The sequence below is a fragment of the Gigantopelta aegis genome, chromosome 8 (genome assembly GCF_016097555.1).
Source record: "Gigantopelta aegis isolate Gae_Host chromosome 8, Gae_host_genome, whole genome shotgun sequence".
Taxonomy (NCBI): Eukaryota; Metazoa; Mollusca; class Gastropoda; order Neomphalida; family Peltospiridae; genus Gigantopelta; species Gigantopelta aegis.
In genome coordinates, this window is record NC_054706.1 from 5,428,531 (window position 1) to 5,452,730 (window position 24,200).

A 24,200-nucleotide genomic window follows, 5' to 3' on the forward strand; every position below is an offset into this window, starting at 1 on the left:
TATTATAACTATTTATGTATATGTGTTCTGTTGGTTTTTTGTGTACATATGTGTGTTTAATGTAATAAATGTGAGAATTTGGCAAATGATGTCTTTTGCGTTATTTCTATAGTACAATACTTCTAGAAACTACGATATGCGCGTACGACATGCACAATTGTCATTCTTAATGGTGACCATATAGTTAGCAGTATCTATCAGTATAATGCATTATTATTACTATAGTACAATACTACGACATGGCCAACTATCATAATTGGTAGGGGGTGAGCATGTGTCACAGCATGCCCCGTCTATTAGTCTAATAACTCGGCCCCGAGGCCGAGTTGTCCCCCGGGCCGAGTTGTCTGGTCCCCAATGCACCTACCGTTTGTTTACGTTCCAACTCTCACAATTATGAGACAATGAATAATAATAATAATAATAATCTTTATTATCGCTAAAGATCGAAAGGCATCCTAAGTCAAGAAGCGTCCTATTTACAATACAATAATTTTGTACCAGGAAATACTTGTCACCGATAAAAAAAAAAGTGGAAAAAACAGGTAAAAGTTATTTTGATACAGAATGCATATAATACATGATTGTAATTTAAACAGTAGCATTGATTAAAATCATATGCTATATTAATACCTACTTGCATCTAAATAATCAGCACTTGTCAACAATGAAAGAATCCTGTTGCTGTCACGTCTGCTTTCATCTTTGGGTCAGGTCACTTGACGTACATATTCTTTCAACAAAAACAAATTATGGAAGCACATCTTACCTATAGGATATTAGGATGCTTTCCGATCCAGGCCTTGGAATGTACACATTCAGTTGTGGCATGTGTTTTATCTATCGACGGAATACACTTGTAAGGTTATAAACATTTTATTAATTGATATTTGTAGTTAATTGAATAAGGTAATAGATCAAATAATCAAATTGATTGTGCGATTATAATGCGTGTGCTGTGTAGCCATTTTCCTGTTAATAGGATGCTTCATGATCCTTCAAGGATATAAGATGTGTAGACAGTCAAGTACTTGAAGTAGCTAAAATCCAAACCAAATTGTCAGCAACTATCATGAGTGAACTAGTGTCAGTGAGCATAAGGCGGCTAATCATAAGCATTCGGTTCTAAAGCATGTCAATATTTATAAACAAGACAGTTGTTATTCCAATAGCTATCTTTTTATTAGTATTTCTGCTTAAATCAGCAGGGGCGAGGCGTAGCCCAGTGGTACAGCACCCGCTTGATGCGCGGTCGGTTTTGGATCGATCCCTGTCAGTGGGCCCATTGCGCTATTTCTCGCTCCAGCCAGTGCACCATGACTGGTACATCAAAGGCTGTGGTATGTGCTATCCATAATCCTGTCTATGGGATGATGCATATAAAAGATTGCTTGCTGATAATCGAAAAGAGTAGCCCATGAAGTGGCGACAGCGGGTTTCCTCTCTCAATATCTGTGTGGTCCTTAACCATATATCTGACGCCATATAACCGTAAATAAAATGTGTTGAGTGTGTCGTTAAATAAAACATTTCTTTCCTTCCTTAAATTAGCACTAACCTCAGAATGCTGGTCAACTCGCCCCAGTGGCCGTAAATAATTGTGACAAAATTAAAAATAGAAGTCTACAACTTTGGTATCATTTTATTTATTAATATTACAGTGAATGGTTTTATATTGAGGAAATCCTAATATCGGATAAATAATAATCTATTACAATGAACTGTCAAGCCTATTTTGACACCATTTGTGGGTTTGTCCCTTGTTTCCATTTAAAGGAATGATCAGGCAAGGCGTTTGGACTCCCGAGTGGTGTGCATATTCAACAATATTTAATGCACATTATTGCATAAAATATTGGTATATTAATTAAGAAAATGGTACTGATATGACTTGAGTAAACAGTGTGTGACGAGTTGACCAACTGCGTTGGGGACGAGTTGACCTGCTCCCCTAAACTGACAGCTACATAGCAAAGATCACTGTACGTGCGTCAAAAATGGTAGCATGCATCAGCAGTAAATATTGTTAACTACGTAACCTGTTTCGGTGAGTGAAACTTTTAGTGGTATAGCTTACAGCCAAAACTTTCCAACACAAACATTTTCAGTGTTTTATCAAAACATGTATGTTGTTCAACAAAACATGCACTTATAATAATTTATAAACATTATTTTAAATATTTTAAAACAAATTACCTCGAGAACCAATGTTAACAGACAACATTTTAGGAATTTAAACAAATATAACAATTCTGATGTTTTGCAATTGTGTTATAAGTTGAGCAAATGAATAGGTTATGATGGTAAAAAAATTTGGTTAAAAAATATATGGTGCATTCTGAGTTTTAATAAATATATAAACAGATATCCAGAAAGATATTTATGTTAAAACATATAAGGACCATATATTTTTGGCAAGTATCTGTAAAGTGAGATTTTCCAGCAGATGCTGTGACATTCATGATGTCACTTCAATAACTAGATAGCTCAGTACAGCTGAGAATAGACACAAATAGTTTTTAAAATTAAGTTTTCTTTCAAATAACAGTCTTTGAAAATCATAGAAAAAAGATATTAAGAAATGTGCTGTGTTTATGAGTGGCTTAAGTTCATTCTTGCTTTCTTTGCTTGTATTAATTAACCTTATTTTTACGAACATTTTTGTGAATGTGACTGACATTTGTTTACTTTCCCCTTGCAAAAGTCATTGACTTCAGAAATCTTCAAAGGTATGCATGTTGCACATGATTATCTGATGTCATGATGAGTGTGCTATATTTAACGCATGTCATGACATTGTTAGATTACGTCATATTGACCCACCCCTCTTGAAGAGTATTCTACAAACAAGCCGATGGAAAAAAACCTGCATGTATTTTGCCCTATGCAATCTCAGTGAAGTCGATATTAGTGACATCGTTACAGTCTTGTATGTGGAATCTGTGTCACTGTAATGTTTTTTTTATCATAATTTGTGTCTAGACAAAATCTGAGGGAAATCTAACGGTAATTAAATGTAGGAGAGTAATTTATTGTAGTTGTTAAAAAAAAATTTCAGACTTTTAACATATTTTATGTAGATCAAAATTGAGTTTTACATTATTGTATAAATTGAATAAATATTAAAATAATATTGAGATAAAAAAAATAGACGTAGAAGTCGAGTAACCAAAGCTATTTAAAACACACAAAAGAAGTTTGTCTCACCTTATCTTACAAGCAATATTTTAAACACAATAAAAATAATTGTAAAAACATTTCCTTTTTTTATTGATTGACATAAATTCAAGCACACAAATTTCAGCTTGATATAGTTTTTTGCTTCTATACTTGAAAATAGTAAATACCATGACTCACTAGTTACGTTTTTCCACACGAGTGGAAGTAGGCCGATGGTAAGCACATGTGTATTTTTGATTGCATCAATTATAAATGTAGATTTTTCTGCATTGTTGGTTCAAGTTAAAAAAGTTTCTTCAACTAATAATTATAATAAAATTACAAAGCAGTTTTCAAATATACTAATACAATTATTAAGTACCACGAATCATCAGGGACTCGTGCTATAATTTTTTTTTTTTTTTTAGGTATAGCCACTACCCACAAAATACAATTTTATTTATACCATAAAAAAAGAAGAATGCTAAAGATAATTACGGTAACCCTGATCACCGATTCCGCCTGGGCCATATGATAAATTTTGAAACACCTACACTGACACACATAATCAAACAGTCACAGTGATAACGGGCTACATCAGAAATGGCAGATTCCATGCCTACTTACTGTAACTGAGTACCGGTAACTGATTTACAAACAATTGGAGTTAAAAAGAAGGCTTTAGATTTAGCAAACCTATTTTTGTTTCATAAGATTCCATTAAGGTTTATACATTTTATTTGTTTTAATTCGCCAAAATTGCATTGTTATGCATGCAGACATGCATGTTATGTTTATTAAAGACCAATACTTGAAAGACAAAAATGAACAGAAGAAAACACACACTCCCAGTGTATATGACATATTGGAAAACCTATTAAAACAACATTTCTTCAAGCATACATATACATAATTATTTTACATACATTTGTACTTCATATGAATTTGTAATTTAATGTTATTAAACACAAAATAGTTATTTTCCCAGTGCTATTTTGGTGAGGACCTTTTGACCTGGGGACATTTTGACTGGATATGTGCAGAATACACCGGGCTATTTGGGCAGTTTTGATTGTACAGGCATCCTCTAGTATATATCACAAGAAAAGAGGGAAAAGAGTTTTTTTAATGACACCTCAGCACATTTTACACAATATTAATGTCTTTGTTTGATAGGGAGAGAAAAAGATCAAGACTTAGAGAGGGATGTATATATATATCAATTTATCAATAGAACAAATGAACTTATACTTTAATAAAATAATAAACATTTATCATTTTAACATATTCAAATTTTTCTTGTACTTTGATAATGTTTGTTTTTGGTAAGGAAATGAGGAAATTCTTTTCCTATTAAAATAAGTTTTGTGTTAAGGTAATTGTACTAGTTACTATATAGATTTCCTGTTTTACTTTTGCATTATTTGTTTTCAAATCTTATTTATCACTTTAGATCGTTGGCCAAGAATGAAAGCACCGACACCTACAATGCCGAAGATGGAAGTCTAAGGTGAGAGTTATTATGCACAATAAAATAGATAAAGACTGTATTCTTGAAAAGTGTTCTGATTCGAAAGCCGTACCATTTTATTTATTTTTAATTTAAAGACTAAACCACAATCTCAACCATTGACACATTTGTTTAATTTTTATGGAACACTCTTTGACAGAAGATCGGTACATGGATCTGTGGTTCAGACCTGGACCGGAATCTGTGATTAACACTGATCAACATGCCTCTAAAATATTTTATTCATAATTCCATTGTCCCCTGGCAAGCGAACCAAAGTTGATATAAAAAAATTAGCAAGAGTCATGCTAGGGGACGATTTGGGTGAAATTGTTGCTGTGTATACAACTCAACTTCACCTTGTTAAGGACATAGAAAAAAATCCACTTCACTACCGACTTCACAGAGATAAAAAAAATCATTACATCATCAATAATATGATCACCATAAAAACAGACAGCAACACTTTACTTAAAGGGAAAGTAAAGTGAGAATATGGGAACAGGGTTTCCGCCAGAAAAAACAAATTGGGTACGTAGTTATAAGTTTGTGATCACGGAGATGGCAGGCAAAGCCTAATGGGCACAGCGCCTAATGCACCTTATTGGCCATCCCCCAGAATAAAATGGATTTGTAGATGTCCGGAGAAGCGATTTCCTGGCATTTGGAGTCTGAAATCTGAGACAGCTTATGGTGATATTTTCCATGTTTCGTAGGAGAATTAATGACGAATGTAACAGTCAGCAGGAAATTTGTAAACTTGCCAACATATTTTTGAATAGTTCATCAAGATTAACCTCGCGTGAACCTTGTGCTTGCACGCGAGGTTAATCTTGATGAACTAATTTTTGAATTAATTGTCTGTTCAGTGTCAGCGAATGATGGAAACTTTCCCAAACTATTTTGACTGTTCTCGAAAAGGTCATTCGGTTTCACGTGTTGAGTGAAAAAAAAAAGAGTCCAGCATACATGAGCCGCTAACGGTTGGCTGAAATTTAGCCAATGGGATCAGGTTAAAATGGAACCACTACTAAAAACGAACCATTTTCATTGGCGAAAACGGATCCGATTTGGCAAAAACGTGCCTGAAAGTAGTGGCTCAGTATGGTTAAAACGGTAGCCTACCTTTTAAATATATTTTTATTATTGCATATAATAAACAGGAACCATTCATAACTACCCACCCTAGCTGCACTCTCATGTGCAGGTCTACACTAAAATACAATTATTTAACATTTTAAACAAACTCCATTTTTATTTTTTATTTACCCTAACCCGGACCAGTTACACTGGTACATTTTTTAAAATAACTTTTTGTAATTTATTTATTTATTGGAGGGGGAGGGTGCAGACATATAAAAATAACTTGTTTCCATTTTAGCCATAGATTTTGGTTCTGTTACAGTCAACGCTAGGTTCCGTTTTGTCTAATGTGTACACTTGGAGCCGTTTTGACACGATTTCGTTCCAATGCGCAGAATGTTATCAGTGTGTGCACATTTCGTGACCCAGTTGCACATGATGGACTTCTTTTCACTTTCTATTTTTGTTCAAGAGAATGTGTTGTTTCAACAAAGGACATAGTTTTTAAATTTTATACAAGTCTTTGTTGAAGAGTTAAAACCCCAAAGTGTGAGACTGATGTGGACTGTATGGTGCAAAAAAAAGAGAAGAAAGATTTATTTTGGGTACGTAATTTTACCCTAGAATTATATTTGGGTACGTAATTTTACCCTTTTACCCTGCTGGCAGAAACACTGGGGGAGCTGATGTTAAGACGGAGCAGTGAGAATACAGGGAGCTGAGGTTAAGACAGGAGCTGTGATTAAGACAGGAGCTGTGATTGAGAAAGGGCTGAGGTTGAGACATGGAGCTGAGGTTAAGACAGGGAGCTGTGATTAAGACGGGGAGCCGAGTTTGAGTTGATGCATTGATTTGTTGTACACACTTCACATTTGAAAGGTTCTGTATTGACTTGAACCTTCCACTGTGGTGTGTTATAATGAGCAAGTGAAATACATCATTGTCTACAAAGTCATGGCTTCAAGTGCACATCATTTGTGTAACATTTTATGAGCCTGTTAACACAACTGTACCATCTGGTTTCAGTCCGAGTATTGTGATGAATTATACAATTATATAACCTGTCTTATTTTATTTTAGTCTCAGCGTTGTGGCTACAAACCTGCCTGCATCATCAGAAACTAATCTGAGGACATCACTAGGCCAAAAGTTATCTCGGATATCCTACACTGATGGTGGACACTTCTTGTCCTTAGGTTTGAGGTACACATAACGTGGGCTGTTGATAACAGACTGATAGTAACATTTATCCTGCAGTCACTGTTTGTATTAAGAGATTACGATGACTGATCAAAGTGAAGTGATAAACTGCTACCCGGTACTCAAAATCAAGTGACCAAATAATGTTTTATGTCCTTTTAATCATGACAAAAGTAAAATATTATGGATTAAGAGTATAATATTTTTAAAGTCTTGCCGAGAATGTCATGAATCTTGTATCATGATGTCTTTCTGCAAAGGCTTGCTTGCTTGCTTGTTATTAGTGTTCCGTGAATTCCACATTTCGGGTCAGCCTTGTTCATGAGATTAAATCCCCAAATAACTAAATTACATCATATTGCAATTTCAGCACAGAATCCTCTTCCTTCCCCCCCCCCCCCCCCCCCCCCCACTCTGACACACTAGAATTGTGTGGTATACCGTATATACTGTTTGGTATCAGTATCATGTCAATGCTGATTTACCGAACTAAGCAAATCTCAAAATACCGAAATTTTTGTATTGAAAAATATCGATGCCATTTACAAATGTAGTAAAGCACTAACAGTATATCTAACAGACACAAAATAGCTGCAGGGCTCGAACTTAACAGCAGTACTGACGGCAATTTCGTTGAGATATAAATTGCCACAGGTAGAGAGCATCACCAATGGCACTTTTGTGCCATCAGTAAAGCTCCTCAACAATGGCGAAATGTATACACCTGGTGTACATTATCTGCCAATATTTAACATTTGCACATTTAAAAGATGTCTACATGTAACAAGATAGCATTTCAGTCAGGTTTATTTGCTGCAAATGTCACTTTTAACAAAAATTGCCACAGGCAGGCTCAAAATTGCCGTCGGTGGACTGTTTCACCCATTGCAATTCTTTAAAAAATTGCCTTGGGAGACAAATTCTTAAGTTTGAGCCCTGAGCTGATAAGAGAGATGAGGGCCTTGTGTATGGAATGTAAGTTTATTTAGATAAAATTAGCGGTTGAGACTTAACTATGGCATGCATTTATAGCCGAGTATACCAAAAATACCACTCGATATCGGTATCGATATTGTATCAGTATCGAATACCGTACTGATACCGAGATAAATCACCCCAAAAATACTGATACCGAACGTGCAATTTCAATACCGCCCAGCTCTACCACACACACACACACACAGAGAGAAAGAAATACAATGGCTGATTTTCTACAGATTATGTATGTTAGTGTACTTTGGAGTACTTGATGTGCCCTTTTTTGCACATTGATGATATAATCAAAAGAAGAGATCTATAGATTTTACTGTCTTGGTGACTACATGTACAGGTATAACAGTGTTAACTTTTGCATTTAGAACTGGACTACATTTTCACATTGAGCTCCATTTCTCACAAACTATAGAACTAAGCTAATGAAATTTGCTTTATAGTTTCACTTTGATGTATGTTCATCACAATGCATGTTTATTATTTTTAAATTTTATTACAAAAATCCTGCATCCACAGTGATGTCCATCTTTCATAGCTTAAACATGTGTTTGTAAATTCAAATAAAATACAATAAACATTGTATGACCTGTTTTGGTTTCCTTCCAAAAAAGATAAATAAAAAAGAACAAAGTAAAAAATGCATTGTTAGGACTTATCATTTGGTAAATTCTAGAAGCTTTTGGTATAGATTTGACTATTAGACTTAAATATACAATAATGGTGATTTTGATATACCAGGGCTAACTCTGGCACTTGCCAAATTCATGTAATTTCATGTAATAATTGACATTTTATGTAAAATAACTGTAGATTTTTGCAGTTTTCCAAGTTTAAAAGACAATTTGGCGAAATGTTTTGCTCACCCAGAGCTAGCTCTGTGTACAGTTATTGTTTATTTTCAGTTTATCAGAGGATAAAAGTAGCAGCTCTGCAGTATGCTACTACTCAATACTCAAGGGAGTTAACTCTCCACAGAAGAATGATGAGAACAAATTGCCAGACCAACAATACATTATCTGTTTTATTTCATTCATAGACAGCTCTCTAGACTTGTATCCTTGGTACAGATTAATTGTCTAGCTGATACTTCTTCAGTGCCAGTGTCATTAAGAATAAAAATAACATGTGAAGAATAAGTTGTACTAAAGTACTGTCGGAAATAGAATAAAAATGATTTTTGTCAATTATTTCTTACATATTAAACTGACAAGTAAATATTTTGTAAATATCTATTTAATGATAGTCTACCTAATTTAGCATTTACTTGTTTGGGCGCTCATTGATGTTCAAGGTGGTGTTTACTCTTGAAATTAAAAGAAAAATGTCAGTAACTAGGTGATTTGTGCACTTTATTGGAACAGATTATAACAAATTTTGGTCAACATGTGTCAATGTCATTGCTGTTACAATATGTGAGGGACTGTTTCTGATGATGATTTGCCCCTATCCTTCTCTAAAACTAAATATTTGTAGTCATTTATAAGCAACTTTTGAGCAAAACTGTCAAGAGCCATTATGTGTGATCCATTATAGTGAGGTATTACCATCTACTATGAATATCAAGTGAAGAATAAGTTGTACTAGTCTTACAGCCAGGTATTACCATCTACTATGAATATCAAGTGAAGAATAAGTTGTACTAGTCTTACAGCCAGGTATTACCATCTACTATGAATATCAAGTGAAGAATAAGTTGTACTAGTCTTACAGCCAGGTATTACCATCTACTATGAATATCAAGTGAAGAATAAGTTGTACTAGTCTTACAGCGAGGTATTACCATCTACTATGAATATCAAGTGAAGAATAAGTTGTACTAGTCTTATAGCGAGGTATTACTATCTACTACAAGTAGCAAGTGCAGAATAAGTTGTACTAGTCTTATAGTGAGATATTACCATCTACTATGAATATCAAGTGAAGAATAAGTTGTACTAGTCTTATAGTGAGATATTACCATCTACTATGAATATCAAGTGAAGAATAAGTTGTACTAGTCTTATAGTGAGATATTACCATCTACTATGAATATCAAGTGAAGAATAAATTGTACTAGTCTTACAGCCAGATATTACCATCTACTATGAATATCAAGTGAAGAATAAGTTGTACTAGTCTTACAGCCAGATATTACCATCTACTATGAATATCAAGTGAAGAATAAGTTGTACTAGTCTTATAGCGAGGTATTACCATCTACTATGAATATCAAGTGAAGAATAAGTTGTACTAGTCTTACAGCCAGATATTACCATCTACTATGAATATCAAGTGAAGAATAAGTTGTACTAGTCTTACAGCCAGATATTACCATCTACTATGAATAGCAAGTGAAGAATAAGTTGTACTAGTCTTATAGCCAGATATTACCATCTACTATGAATAGCAAGTGAAGAATAAGTTGTACTAGTCTTATAGCCAGCTGCTATTACAAATGCAAAGCATAATCTAGAATTGAAAAAGTAAAAGTGACCCTTCTCATGAGAACAGGGAGAAGTTTTGATAAAAATTGGTGAAGTGAATATTAATCACTACATTTTGTATATTGTTTATTCATGTTCTGTCTTCATTCAGAAAGCTTCTGAATTATACACTTGATTCAAATCCTAATAGTTTGTTATTAAATAGGACTACTTCTGGTAATTCCTTAAGAAAAACGTTTGAATATTTTCATTAAAAATGCAATAGATTTAAGTAACTGATCATTGATATGTTGTTATTTCAAAATGAAAGTAATGATTAAATATTTTCTGACATTACTGAAATGAATCTGGCCATGAACCAAATAATGCTTGACTGGTAAACTGGAAACTGTGCGACATGTGTAGCTTTACACAAAGTAAAACAAGGTCTTGAGACACTAAACGAGTAGGTGTCTTGACATCAGTTGTGCGACTTTGGTCAACTTCTCACCACTACTTAGCAACTTGAGCCAACTTTCAGCGGAGAAAAAACCCCATCTGTTTCAACAGCTAGATAGGGCTTGCAAATGTCAGGTGCCGTATGTGTAAATAGGTCTACACCAAGTCCTAAGAGAGACACAGTTTTGTTGGTTTATCTTAAATATTGTGAGTCTTAAAGGTAGGGTCAACTCAAACAAGAGCCTTATGTGTTGGAAAGATGCATACCCGAACCACCAACACATACTGACACTTTAGCAAATGAAAAACGCGTAATTTTAGAGTTAATAAAAAAACATGATTATTCCTGCTAACTGGGGGCAGCCATTTTGTTTCGTTTTTGTGACGTCTGGTGGGATAGCTTGGGGCGAAGTGACGTCAGCTCCTGACCATCTCCTGTATGTACAGTGTTGCAAAGCAGTAATTTTCGACAAGGCGCTTCTCTTTGATCAACCTGACTTGTAATAATCTAATAAACTATTTAACTAAATATATTTCAAGTTGCATTAACGGAACAAAATGGGGTTATAGTATTTTTCTCTGTTAAATAATCCAAAGGAAAAATGTACACTATTAGGCCTATTGATATGCTACGTTGAAGCAAAAACGATAACCCACGATACCCAAGTGATAATTTACTTTTCTTTGGGACTGCGTAATTGGTCAGTTCTGTGGTTTTAGATGGAAAAGTCTACTTAATCAATAGTTTTACAGAACTATTTACAGTAATAAACCATGTCCATTACCATTTTAGGGGCGACAGGTAATATTCCACAATACCGGTATGTATTTTTATATCTAGACAGCATCAATTAATTGGCTCGTCTGGTTACCAATCAAATACACACCTGCCAATCAGGTATCACAGGTAGAAACAACTAACAGCATAGACCAATTAACTAAGAAAACACTCCATGTATCATTTTAGTACATAGGTTAATGCATGGACAAAACATTGTTAATTATTTCGACTTTGTGTAGCCACTTTGACAATGGTATTTTATTTTGTATTGAAAAATAATATATATAGTGTTGCATATACATTGTACTTATTGCTGGCTTACTGGGACGTGTATTATTACAGAACATTGCAATGTATGACTATTTATCATCCCGCAAAAACCAGATAGATTCTCTTTCTCTAGTTCTAAGGCTCATTCCTGATGTTTTGCGTTAAGTATTACGTAACCACCAGCTCGCCAGGGGGTGTACTCACTGAGATGGTACAAAATGGCTGCACCCGTTACATATAATAGCCGTCACATTTAACCATTTTATTAATTAACTATATGATTATACTTGTTGATATTAAGCAATAATGTGCATTATATATTGTTGAATATGCATACCAGGCCAAATGACTTAATTGTCCCTTCCTTTAACAGCCTTTTGTCAGTTTTACTCTTAATACATGTAGCTCAAAATAAAGACAAATGTTGTGTTATATGATAGACCAATCAGGAATGGGATGAATGTTGTTTCTGGTTGGATTGTCATAGTTACAACATGTATGGTTTGACTGGTTTTAAAATCACAACGTAACTGTGAAAGCAAATGGCTAGCCAATCCGGTATACACATCTGATGATCATAGGTGCTTCTTTGCAAGGGAATATTATTATCTATTTTTTAAGTAAAGTAATGCTAACAGATGAATGTTTTTCTCCATGTTACAATATTAGGTAATTTCTGTCACTAATATTGATAGATAGATGTTTCCTGGTATACAGTGTCAGAAATAGATTTTAGCTTCCAACATAAAGTCTCCTTAACTAGACTTAGATTCCGCAGCGAACTCGACAGCTACAGTTGTGGATTGTTGAAGCTCCTTGATGCACAGGTTAGTGGGATTGTGTGGATACTAAGTTCTCAGTTCAGATATGCTTGTAACGTCATCTATAATAAAACTAAGACTAGTAATCTTCAGGTAATTTACATAGTTCTAATGTTGCTAATTATGCTCGATTTTGCAGTGTTTCTATTAAGTACATGTAACTATCTATCTAAATATAACAGTTAAATAATATTGTTTTATATGTTTACCATAATGTAACACATTTATTTGTTAAATTTGTTAAATTAGAAATTTTGAGAATAAAAAGATAAAGGCAAATCTAAGAATGTTTTGAGATGTTTCAGAAAGCAGAGTTCATATGCAGTCTGAATACACTGGGAAAAAAATTGTAGCATTTGTAAACCATTTTCCAATTTATTTTGTCTGTGTTGTTGCCATAAATCAAATGAGTAATTATAAACTGAATAAAACTGTAAATCTGGATTTAAGCTGTTTTTGTTACATTTTGAAAAAGTACAAGAAATGTGAAATGCTTTCTGACATTAATTTGTATGTGAACTCTGTAAAAGACTGTTTAGTAATTAGTCTCTTATTACATTTATTTATAGTAACAGGTAATTTTGTTTCCTCTTTCTTTGCTGATGCATGACAGAATAAATTCAGCATGGCTTGTTCTTTCTACAAAACGAATGGAATTAAAAACTAAAAGTAATTGGTAATATTTGTTATTTGAATAAAATTGACTTTGTAAATGTTAGAACAAGTTTTATTTACAAACCAATTGTAATACTGTGGTAAGATTATTTACAAACCAATTGTAATACTGTGGTAAGATTATTTACAAACCAATTGTAATACTGTGGTAAGATTATTTACAAACCAATTGTAATACTGTGGTAAGATTATTTTGCAAATGTACCAGTATGTGTTGTTGTATATTCAAAAGCATGTTTATTTGAATACTTTACATTGCCTATACATATATATATACCTCACCTAATTAATCACACCAAATTTGAATGTCTACTGACCAGTAAATTGTCTGCTTGTTCCCATGTGAATTGCATGTCTCACATTTTAATGTAACATGTCCATACAGTAAAACCATTAATGAATACTTGAAAGAATCAAACACTCCACAGTAGCTGTTACTAATCATTTATAATATAATATTATAGAACCTGTTCCACCAAATACTAACAAGAACAAAACATCATAATATACTTAACCAAAAAGTTTAGCAAGTTTTTGTAAATGACTGTTGCTTCCAAATAAATTAAAATAAAGTGATAAAACTTGGTAATATGTTAGTTGCATATGCCCTGTCGCTTTGGGTAATGAAAAGAACACCATCTGTCATATCGCACGCCGCTATGTGTACTGCACGTGCAAATGCGGTGCGCTCGTGCTGTCGCAGAAGCGCGTGCAATGCGGATGTATTGAAATCACATTTTGATGCACTGAACCAACATTATCCAAAAACAAAAGGAAGAATTTATCCTGTTATAATGGGTCGCCGTCCAGGCTTAACGGAAAATCAACGTCATGAAGCAATGGGACGGCTTAACGCCGGCCAACGCGTACACAACGTCGCTCAGTACTTTCGTGTTCATGACAGTACCATATCACGACTCCGACAACGCGTACACCAAACTGGGCAAGTGCAAGATTGACCACGTTCTGGTAGACCACGATTAACTACTCCAAGGGAAGATAGGTATTTAGTGACGTCATCTCGACGTCACAGGTTCGAAAGTGCTCCTCGTTTAGCCCGTACTTTGCAGCAAACCACAGGCTAGAATTCATGCTCAAACTGTCCGTAACCGTCTCCATGCTGCTGGATTACAAGCACGTCGCCCTGTTGTTGCTGTTCCCCTGACAGCGCGTCACATTCAGGAACGTCTGAGATGCGCCAGAATACACCAACAATGGGATCAGACATTATTCACAGACGAATCCAGGTTTTGTGTTCAGTTTGTGGATGGTAGGTGTCGTGTATGGAGGCAACGGGGAGAACGATATGATGCAGACAACGTCATTCAGCATGACCGATATGGAGGTGGCAGCGTCATGGCCTGGGCCGGCATTCATGGTGGAGGTAAAACAGATCTCGTTTTCATTCACGGAAACATGACTGCTCAACGTTACTGCGACGAGATCATTACACCAGTGGTCATTCCATTCCTGCAGCAGCATCCTGGCTTTCTGTTTCAACATGACAACGCTAGACCACATACCTCTAGGCTAACCACTAATCTTCTTGAGCGGAACCACTAATCTTCTTGAGCGGAACCGCATCCAAGTGTTGAAGTGGCCACCAAAGTCCCCTGACTTGTCCCCAATTGAGAATGCATGGGACCTACTGGGCCATAGGGTACGCGAAAACCATCCTCATATCCTTAATGTCCATGACCTACAAATTGCTCTGAAGCGGGAATGGAACGCAATTACTGTTCCTGAGATTAATGGTCTCATTAGAAGCATGAGATGACGATATACTGCTGTCATCAATGCCGCTGGTGCACACACACATTATTGAGCCTCTCTCAACATTTTGGTAGATGTACCCCTCCGTTTCATCAGTTGACATTAAAGTGACGACGTTGACACCGTGACAACGTGTTACTGCTGGCTACATTCAGAAATGCTGTATCGATGAAATAATGTGTACAAATAAATTCAACATCCAATCAGGTTGTCTGTATTTCATATCTTGTACATAATTGCTAAACTTATTTGGCACAGTATATTATTGTCTACAGTTACTATACTGTAGATATTCACAACAATTAATATACAGTCAAACCTGTCACAAGGATGTAGTAAAGCGCTCTGTTAGCCTGAAACATGTTACAGTGGTTGTTGCACAGTCAGGAATGTAGTGAGAAATATATTTTTAAATTTCACAGTTTGTCAGGAGTCTGTTACTTTATGCTGCATTGTGTTAGCTCTGTGTGTTTGTTAGTTTTAGGTTTGACAGTATTGTGTTAGTTCTGTGTTTGTTAGTTTTAGGTTTAACTGTGTTGTGTTAGTTTTAGGTTTGTTATAGTATTTTGTTATTCGTTGTATCTTTCCATCACTGTTCTTCATAGCATGTTATTCGGTGTGTCTTTCCATCACTGTTCTTCATAGCATGTTATTCGGTGTGTCTTTCCATCACTGTTCTTCATAGCATGTTATTCGGTGTGTCTTTCCATCACTGTTCTTCATAGCATGTTATTCGGTGTGTCTTTCCATCACTGTTCTTCATAGCATGTTATTCGGTGTGTCTTTCCATCACTGTTCTTCATAGCATGTTATTTGGAGTGTCTTTCCATCACTGTTCTTCATATCATGACTCATACATGTAGCTGTTTTCTAATTCCCATTTGTATATCAAACTGAAATCTCACTTTACTGTACATACCTCTTCAGTGTTGTAGTTTAAATATCCCAACAGTCCTTCACATAAACCTGAAGTGCAAACAAAACCAACAAACCTCAATAACATTTTTTTTTTATTTTTTTTTTTTTTTTATTATTATTATTTTTAAAAATTATTTTATTAAATGAGAAAATTGAAAAGAGTGAGTGAGAAAGAAGGAAGAGGCAGTCATATAATCAGATGTGTGACTGGGGAACAGTGGCAGATTATAATTAATACTGGGACCAGTCCATTAAATATGTAGCAATGTGATAAAGTAATCCTCAGGTTAATTATTTCTGAAAAAAGTGAAACACTCAGTGTTGACCTCGTTCCATTCCAGAAAGGGATAGATAATGATTTTGAATTAATACCTATTTTGAGGGGAACATTTGCATGTAAAATATGTTATTTTTATTGAAAGCCTTCAAAACTAGATACCTGTAAATTGGAATTCCCTCAAGGCTGGACATGTTTCGCAGTCCATTTTTAATTATCATTACAGAAGAGATTACTTCTCAAGACCAGATACCCCTAAAACCAAACATTTTCCAGTTCAGAGGGATGTTGCTGCATATTAAAAAAAAAAAGCAACAAAATAAAACTAACTGTATAATTAATCATTTTCCAATTAGTGGCTGTTAAAAACATTTTTGAACTTGTGCTGCCAAAGAGCTACATTCCTATACTAATTACAGGTAAGATAATGAACAGTCATCCATGTTGTGCTTATTTAATAATCTCCAAATCTTTGAATGCCTGCACACTTCTTCCCTTCAGCCTGCTACCTCCCAGGATGCATCATTTGAACAGCCGCCCAGCGAACTTTCCCAGGTAGTAACTGCAGCCTGCACTAAAACATTTATTCATATTTTTATTAACAATGCAGCAGTTTTGCTGACAATACTTTTATTAACAGTGCAGCCGTGATGCTGTAGTACATGTGTGTGTTGAAATACAACACTTTGCTGTATGTTAAGTCCTGTACTGATATTCATATTGTGGTATATTTAAACGTCTGGAATATAGTGAAGTCTTAAACTAAGCATATTTGATAAGCCCACATGGGTAGCTTATATTTTAAATTAATTATGTAATAGTCTAAATAATGTTACATTATTATAAGTCCAAGATGAATATACTCAGTAATTTAATTAATTTTAATAATTATGACAATCAAGTGTGCCTGCTGTGTGTACACAGATTTTACAACTTTGTAATTGTGTATTGCAAAATATATAATAGACTGATTCCTGTTTAATGTGGCAATGATTAATTTTAATTGCATATTCCAGAATACATGATAGACTGGTTACTGTTTAATGTGGAGATAATTACTTTTAATAGCATATTCCAGAATGCATAATAGACTGGTTACTGTTTAATGTGGAGATGATTAATTTTAATAGCATATTCCAGAATACATAATAGACTGGTTATAATTAATGTTAAGATGATTAACTTGTTTTTAGCTCAGCCAGGTTGATGGATCAGTGAAGGATTATCTTGACCAGTGGTACGAGGTCGTGCTGCAGTATCTGTCTCGCTGTGCCAAACGCCTCGGCCCTCACATCCAGTACTTAATATACACAGTGAGTAACTCATGTTTAATATACACTGTGATTACCTCACATCCAGTATTTAATATACACTGTGATTACCTTACATTTAATAGACAATGTGAGTACTTCACATCCAGTATTTAATATACACTGTACCTCACGTCCAGTACTTAATATACACTTTTAGTACCTCATATTTAATAGACACCGAGTACTTCACATCTAGTATTTAATATACACTGTAAATATCGCGATACGAGGTCCACGATGCCATACATCGATTCAGGACAGCTATATCACAATACGAGGGTCACGATACGATACATTGATTCAGGATGGCTGTATCGCGATACGAGGTCCACGATACCGTACCATACATCGATTCAGGACAGCTGTATTGCGATACGAGGGCCATAATACGATACATCAATTCAGGACAGCTGTATTGCGATACGAGGGCCGCAATATACAATACATCGATTCAGGACAGCTGTGTCGCAATACGAGGGCCACGATACGATACGTCGATTCAGGACAGCTGTGTCGCGATACGAGGGTCACGATACGATACGTCGATTCAGGACAGCTGTGTCGCGATACGAGGGTCACGATACGATACGTCGATTCAGGACTGCTGTGTCGCGATACGAGGACCACGATACGATACGTCGATTCAGGGCAGCTGTGTCGCGATACGAGGGTCACGATACGATACGTCGATTCAGGACAGCTGTGTCGCGATCCGAGGGTCACGATGCGATACGTCGATTCAGGACAGCTGTGTCGCGATACGAGGGCCACGATACGATACGTCGATTCAGGACAGCTGTATCGCGATACGAGGGCCACGATACGATACGTCGATTCAGGACAGCTGTGTCGCGATACGAGGGCCACGATACGATACGTCGATTCAGGACAGCTGTGTCGCGATACGAGGGCCACGATACGTTACGTCGATTCAGGACAGCTGTGTCGCGATACGAGGGTCACGATACGATACGTCGATTCAGGACAGCTGTGTCACGATACGATACGTCCATTCAGGACAGCTGTATCGCGATACGAGGGTCACGATACGATACGTCCATTCAGGACAGCTGTATCGCGATACGAGGGCCGCGATATGAGGGCCACGATACGATACGTCGATTCAGGACAGCTGTATCGCGATACGAGGGCCACGATACGATACGTCGATTCAGGACAGCTGTATTGCGATACGAGGGTCACGATACGATACGTCGATTCAGGACAGCTGTATCGCGATACGAGGGCCACGATACGATACGTCGATTCAGGACAGCTGTATCGCTATACGAGGGCCACGATACGATACGTCGATTCAGGACAGCTGTATCGTGATACGAGGGCCACGATACGATACATCGATTCAGGACAGCTGTATCGCTATACGAGGGCCACGATACGATACATCGATTCAGGACAGCTATATCGCGATACAATACGATACATTCATGTTTTGTTTTATTTTTATTTTTTTGGTAAAAAAGAAGCAGAAATTTACGAACATACACAGTAGAGCAATGAAAACATAATTTCGATGTTCAGTTGCTGGATTTCCCCAGCATTTGAGGTGTCTATTAATAGTTTTCGACATTGATATCATTATGTACACCATAGGTTTATTTTTTTGTTTACAAAATATACTAAGCTGTCCTTTACTATGGTGGAAGACAAATTCAGTGTACTTTCCTGTGCTTGCTACAATTGCCAAAACATATCTTTGTGTTCCTTCTACATTTGTACCATCTGAAAGGGTTTTCAGTACAGTAGGGGATGTTGTAACTGCTCAACGGTCTGCACTGAAACCTAAACATGTTAACAAGTAGATTTTTCTCAAGAAAAACCTGAAATTCTGTAGAACTGCGTTGAACAAGCATGTAATGTTCATTTGTATTTTGAAATATTATAGTTTCATTTTATTGTCAGGCGACAATAAAACAATCCTGTAATATAGCTTGTACCATTTCTTAAATTTCGATTAAGATTATCATGGTTCATAAACTTGAACTGAACAGTTTAATTATTGATGCTTGATATGAAAAGTTAAATATCGTGATACGTATCGTATCGCGACCCAAGTATCGGGATATGTATTGTTATCACGGCCTCCCGTATCATTACAGCTGTAGTCCAGTATTTAATACATTGTGATTACCTCACGTCCAGTACTTAATATACACTGTAAGTACCTCACATTTAAAATACAGTGTACCTCACATCCAGTATTTAATATACACTGTGAGTACTTCACATCCAGTACTTAATATACACTGTGAGTACCTCACATCCAGTATTTAATATACACTGTGAGTACTTCACATCCAGTACTTAATATACACTGTGATTACCTCACATCCAGTATTTAATATACACTGTTAGTACTTCACATCCAGTATTTAATATACACTGTGATTACCTCACATCCAATATTTAATATACACTATGAGTACCTTACATTTGATATACACTGTGAGTACCTCATGTCCAGTATTTAATATACACTGAGTACCTCACATCCAGTATTTAATATACACTGTGAGTACTTCACATCCAGTACTTAATATACACTATGAGTACCTTACATTTGATATACACTGTGAGTACCTCACATCTATTATTTAATATACACTATGATTACCTCACGTCCAGTTTTTAATATATACTATGAGTACCTCACATCTATTATTTAATATACACTATGATTACCTCACGTCCAGTTTTTAATATATACTATGAGTACCTCACATCTATTATTTAATATACACTGTGATTACCTCACATCCAGTATTTAATATACACTGTGAGTACCTCACATCCAGTATTTAATATACACTATGATTACCTCACGTCCAGTATTTAATATAGACTATGAGTACCTCACATCCAGTATTTAATATACACTGTGAGTACCTCACATCCAGTATTTAATATACACTATGAGTACCTCACATCCAGTATTTAATATACACTGTGATTACCTCACATCCAGTACTTAATATACACTGTCAGTACCTCACGTCCAGTACTTAATATACATTGTGATTACCTCACATCCAGTATTTAATATACACTAGCTGTGATTACCTCACATTCAGTACTTAATATACACTGTCAGTACCTCATGTCCAGTACTTTATAAACACTGTCAGTACCTCACATCAAGTATTTAATATACACTGATTACCTCACGCCAAGTACTTAATATACACTATCAGTACCTCACGTCCAGTACTTTATATACACTGTCAGTACCTCACATCCAATATTTAATATACACTGTCAGTACCTCACGTCCAGTACTTTATATACACTGTCAGTACCTCACGTCCAGAACTTAATATACACTGAGAGTACCTCACGTTCAGTGCGTAATATACATGTACACTGTGATTACCTTATGTCCAGTATTTAATATACACTATGATTACCTCATGTCCATTACTTCACATCCAGTACTTAATATACACTGTGAGTACCTCACATCCAGTATTTAGTATATACTGTGAGTACTTCACACCCAGTACTTAATATACACTGTGATTACCTCACATCCAGTATTTAATATACACTGTGAGTACTTCACATCCAGTATTTAATATACACTGTGAGTACTTCACATCCAGTACTTAATATACACTGTGAGTACTTCACATCCAGTATTTAATATACACTGTGATTGCCTCACATCCAATATTTAATATACACTATGAGTACCTTACATTTGATATACACTGTGAGTACCTCATGTCCAGTATTTAATATACACTGAGTACCTCACATCCAGTATTTAATATACACTGTGAGTACTTCACATCCAGTACTTAATATACACTATGAGTACCTTACATTTGATATATACTGTGAGTACCTCACATCTATTATTTAATATACACTATGATTACCTCACGTCCAGTTTTTAATATATACTATGAGTACCCCACATCCAGTATTTAATATACACTATGAGTACCTCATGTCCAGTATTTAATATACACTGTGATTACCTCACATTCAGTATTTAATATACACTGTGAGTACCTCACATCCAGTATTTAATATACACTATGATTACCTCACGTCCAGTATTTAATATAGACTATGAGTACCTCACATCCAGTATTTAATATACACTGTGAGTACCTCACATCCAGTATTTAATATACGCTATGAGTACCTCACATCCAGTACTTAATATACACTGTCAGTACCTTATGTCCAGTACTTAGTATACATTGTAATTACCTCACATCCAGTATTTAATATACACTAGCTGTGATTACCTCACGTTCAGTACTTAATATACACTGTCAGTACCTCACGTCCAGTACTTTATATACACTGTCAGTACCTCACGTCCAGTATTTAATATACACTATGAGTACCTTACATTTGATATAGACTGTGAGTACCTCACGTCCAGTATTTAATATACACTGTGAGTACCTCACATCCAGTATTTAATATACACTGTGAGTACTTCACATCCAGTACTTAATATACACTATGAGTACCTTACATTTGATATACACTGTGAGTACCTCATATCCATTATTTAATATACACTATGATTACCTCACGTCCAGTATTTAATATACACTGTGATTACCTCACATCCATTATTTAATATACACTATGAGTACCTCACATCCAGTATTTAATATACACTGTGAGTACCTCACATCCAGTATTTAATATACACTGTGATTACCTCACATCCAGTACTTAATATACACTGTCAGTACCTCACGTCCAGTACTTAGTATACATTGTGATTACCTCACATCCAGTATTTAATATACACTGTGAGTACCTCACGTCCAGTATTTAATATACACTATGAGTACCATACATTTGATATACACTGTGAGTACCTCACATCCAGTATCCTCACATCCAGTATTTATTATACACTATGATTACCTCACGTCCAGTATTTAATATACACTATGAGTACCTTACATTTAATATACACTATGAGTACCTCACATTTAATATACACTATGATTACCTCATGTCCAGTATTTAATATACACTATGAGTACATTACATTTAATATACACTATGAGTACCTTACATTTAATATACACTATGAGTACCTTACATTTAATATACACTATGATTACCTCACGTCCAGTATTTAATATACACTATGAGTACCTTACATTTAATATACACTATGAGTACCTCACATTTAATATACACTATGAGTACCTTACATTTAATATACACTATGAGTACCTTACATTTAATATACACTATGATTACCTCACGTCCAGGATTTATTATACACTATGAGTACCTTACATTTAATATACACTATGATTACCTCACATCCAGTATTTAATATACACTATGAGTACCTTACATTTAATATACACTATGAGTACCTCACATCCAGGATTTAATATACACTGTGAGTACCTCACGTCCAGTATTTAATATACACTGTGAGTACCTCACATCCAGTATTTAATATACACTGTGAGTACCTCACATCCAGTATTTAATATACACTGTGAGTACCTCACATCCAGTATTTAATATACACTGTGATTACCTCACGTCCAGTACTTAATATACACTGTCAGTACCTCACGTCCAGTACTTAGTATACATTGTGATTACCTCACATCCAGTATTTAATATACATTGTGATTACCTCACGTTCAGTACTTAATATACACTGTCAGTACCTCATGTCCAGTACTTTATATACACTGTCAGTACCTCACATCCAATATTTAATATACACTGTTAGTACCTCACGTCCAGTACTTTATATACACTGTCAGTACCTCACGTCCAGAACTTAATATACACTGAGAGTACCTCACGTTCAGTGTGTAATATAGATGTACACTGTGTTTACCGTATGCCCAATATTTAATATACACTCTGAGTACCTCATGTCCAGTATTTAATACACACTGTCAGTACCTCACATTCAGTATTTAATATATACTGTCAGTACCTCATGTCCAATATTTAATATACACTGTCAGTACCTCATGTCCAGTATTTAATATACACTGTCAGTACCTCATGTCCAGTATTTAATATACACTATGATTACCTCATGTTCAGTATTTAATATACCAGTACACTGTGATTACCTCACATCCAGTACTTAATATACTCTGTCAGTACCTCACGTTTAATATACACTGTCAGTACCCCATGTCCAGTATTTAATATACACTGAAAGTACCCCATGTCCAGTATTTAATATAAAAATGAGTACCCCATGTCCAGTATTTGAGAGACACTACCTCTTGTCGAGTATATAATGTAGCTGCAGCTAGAATATTTTATGCCAGGTACATCATCACTTAACGTGTGCAATATTTAGGTAAAACCAGGAGCCCTACAGTACTTGCAAACATCACATCATACTCTGTTTTATAGCACTTTAATCCATTGGTCTCCTATAAATTAATATAATATGTCTCATGGTAATATGTAATTTGTGTATTTTCTTAGTTCTGCACTTTTTAAGATAATTGAATCAGATAGAAAAACAATAGAGTTACTCTTTTTTTACAGGACACACTGTCAGCTTTTGAATAACA

At 35.3% G+C, this 24,200-nt stretch overlaps 1 protein-coding gene across 1 annotated transcript in view; it reads left to right on the forward strand.

Annotated features, from left to right (window-relative positions):
• LOC121378671 (protein Njmu-R1-like) overlaps positions 1 to 24,200 on the forward strand; it is a 30,654-nt gene that overhangs the window by 849 nt on the left and 5,605 nt on the right. Inside the window, exons 2-7 of the mRNA XM_041506952.1 lie at positions 4,613 to 4,669; positions 6,833 to 6,955; positions 8,848 to 8,997; positions 12,627 to 12,684; positions 16,823 to 16,876; positions 17,515 to 17,634. Coding sequence (XP_041362886.1) covers positions 4,613 to 4,669; positions 6,833 to 6,955; positions 8,848 to 8,997; positions 12,627 to 12,684; positions 16,823 to 16,876; positions 17,515 to 17,634 — 562 coding nt within the window. The remainder of the gene's footprint in view (positions 1 to 4,612; positions 4,670 to 6,832; positions 6,956 to 8,847; positions 8,998 to 12,626; positions 12,685 to 16,822; positions 16,877 to 17,514; positions 17,635 to 24,200) is intronic.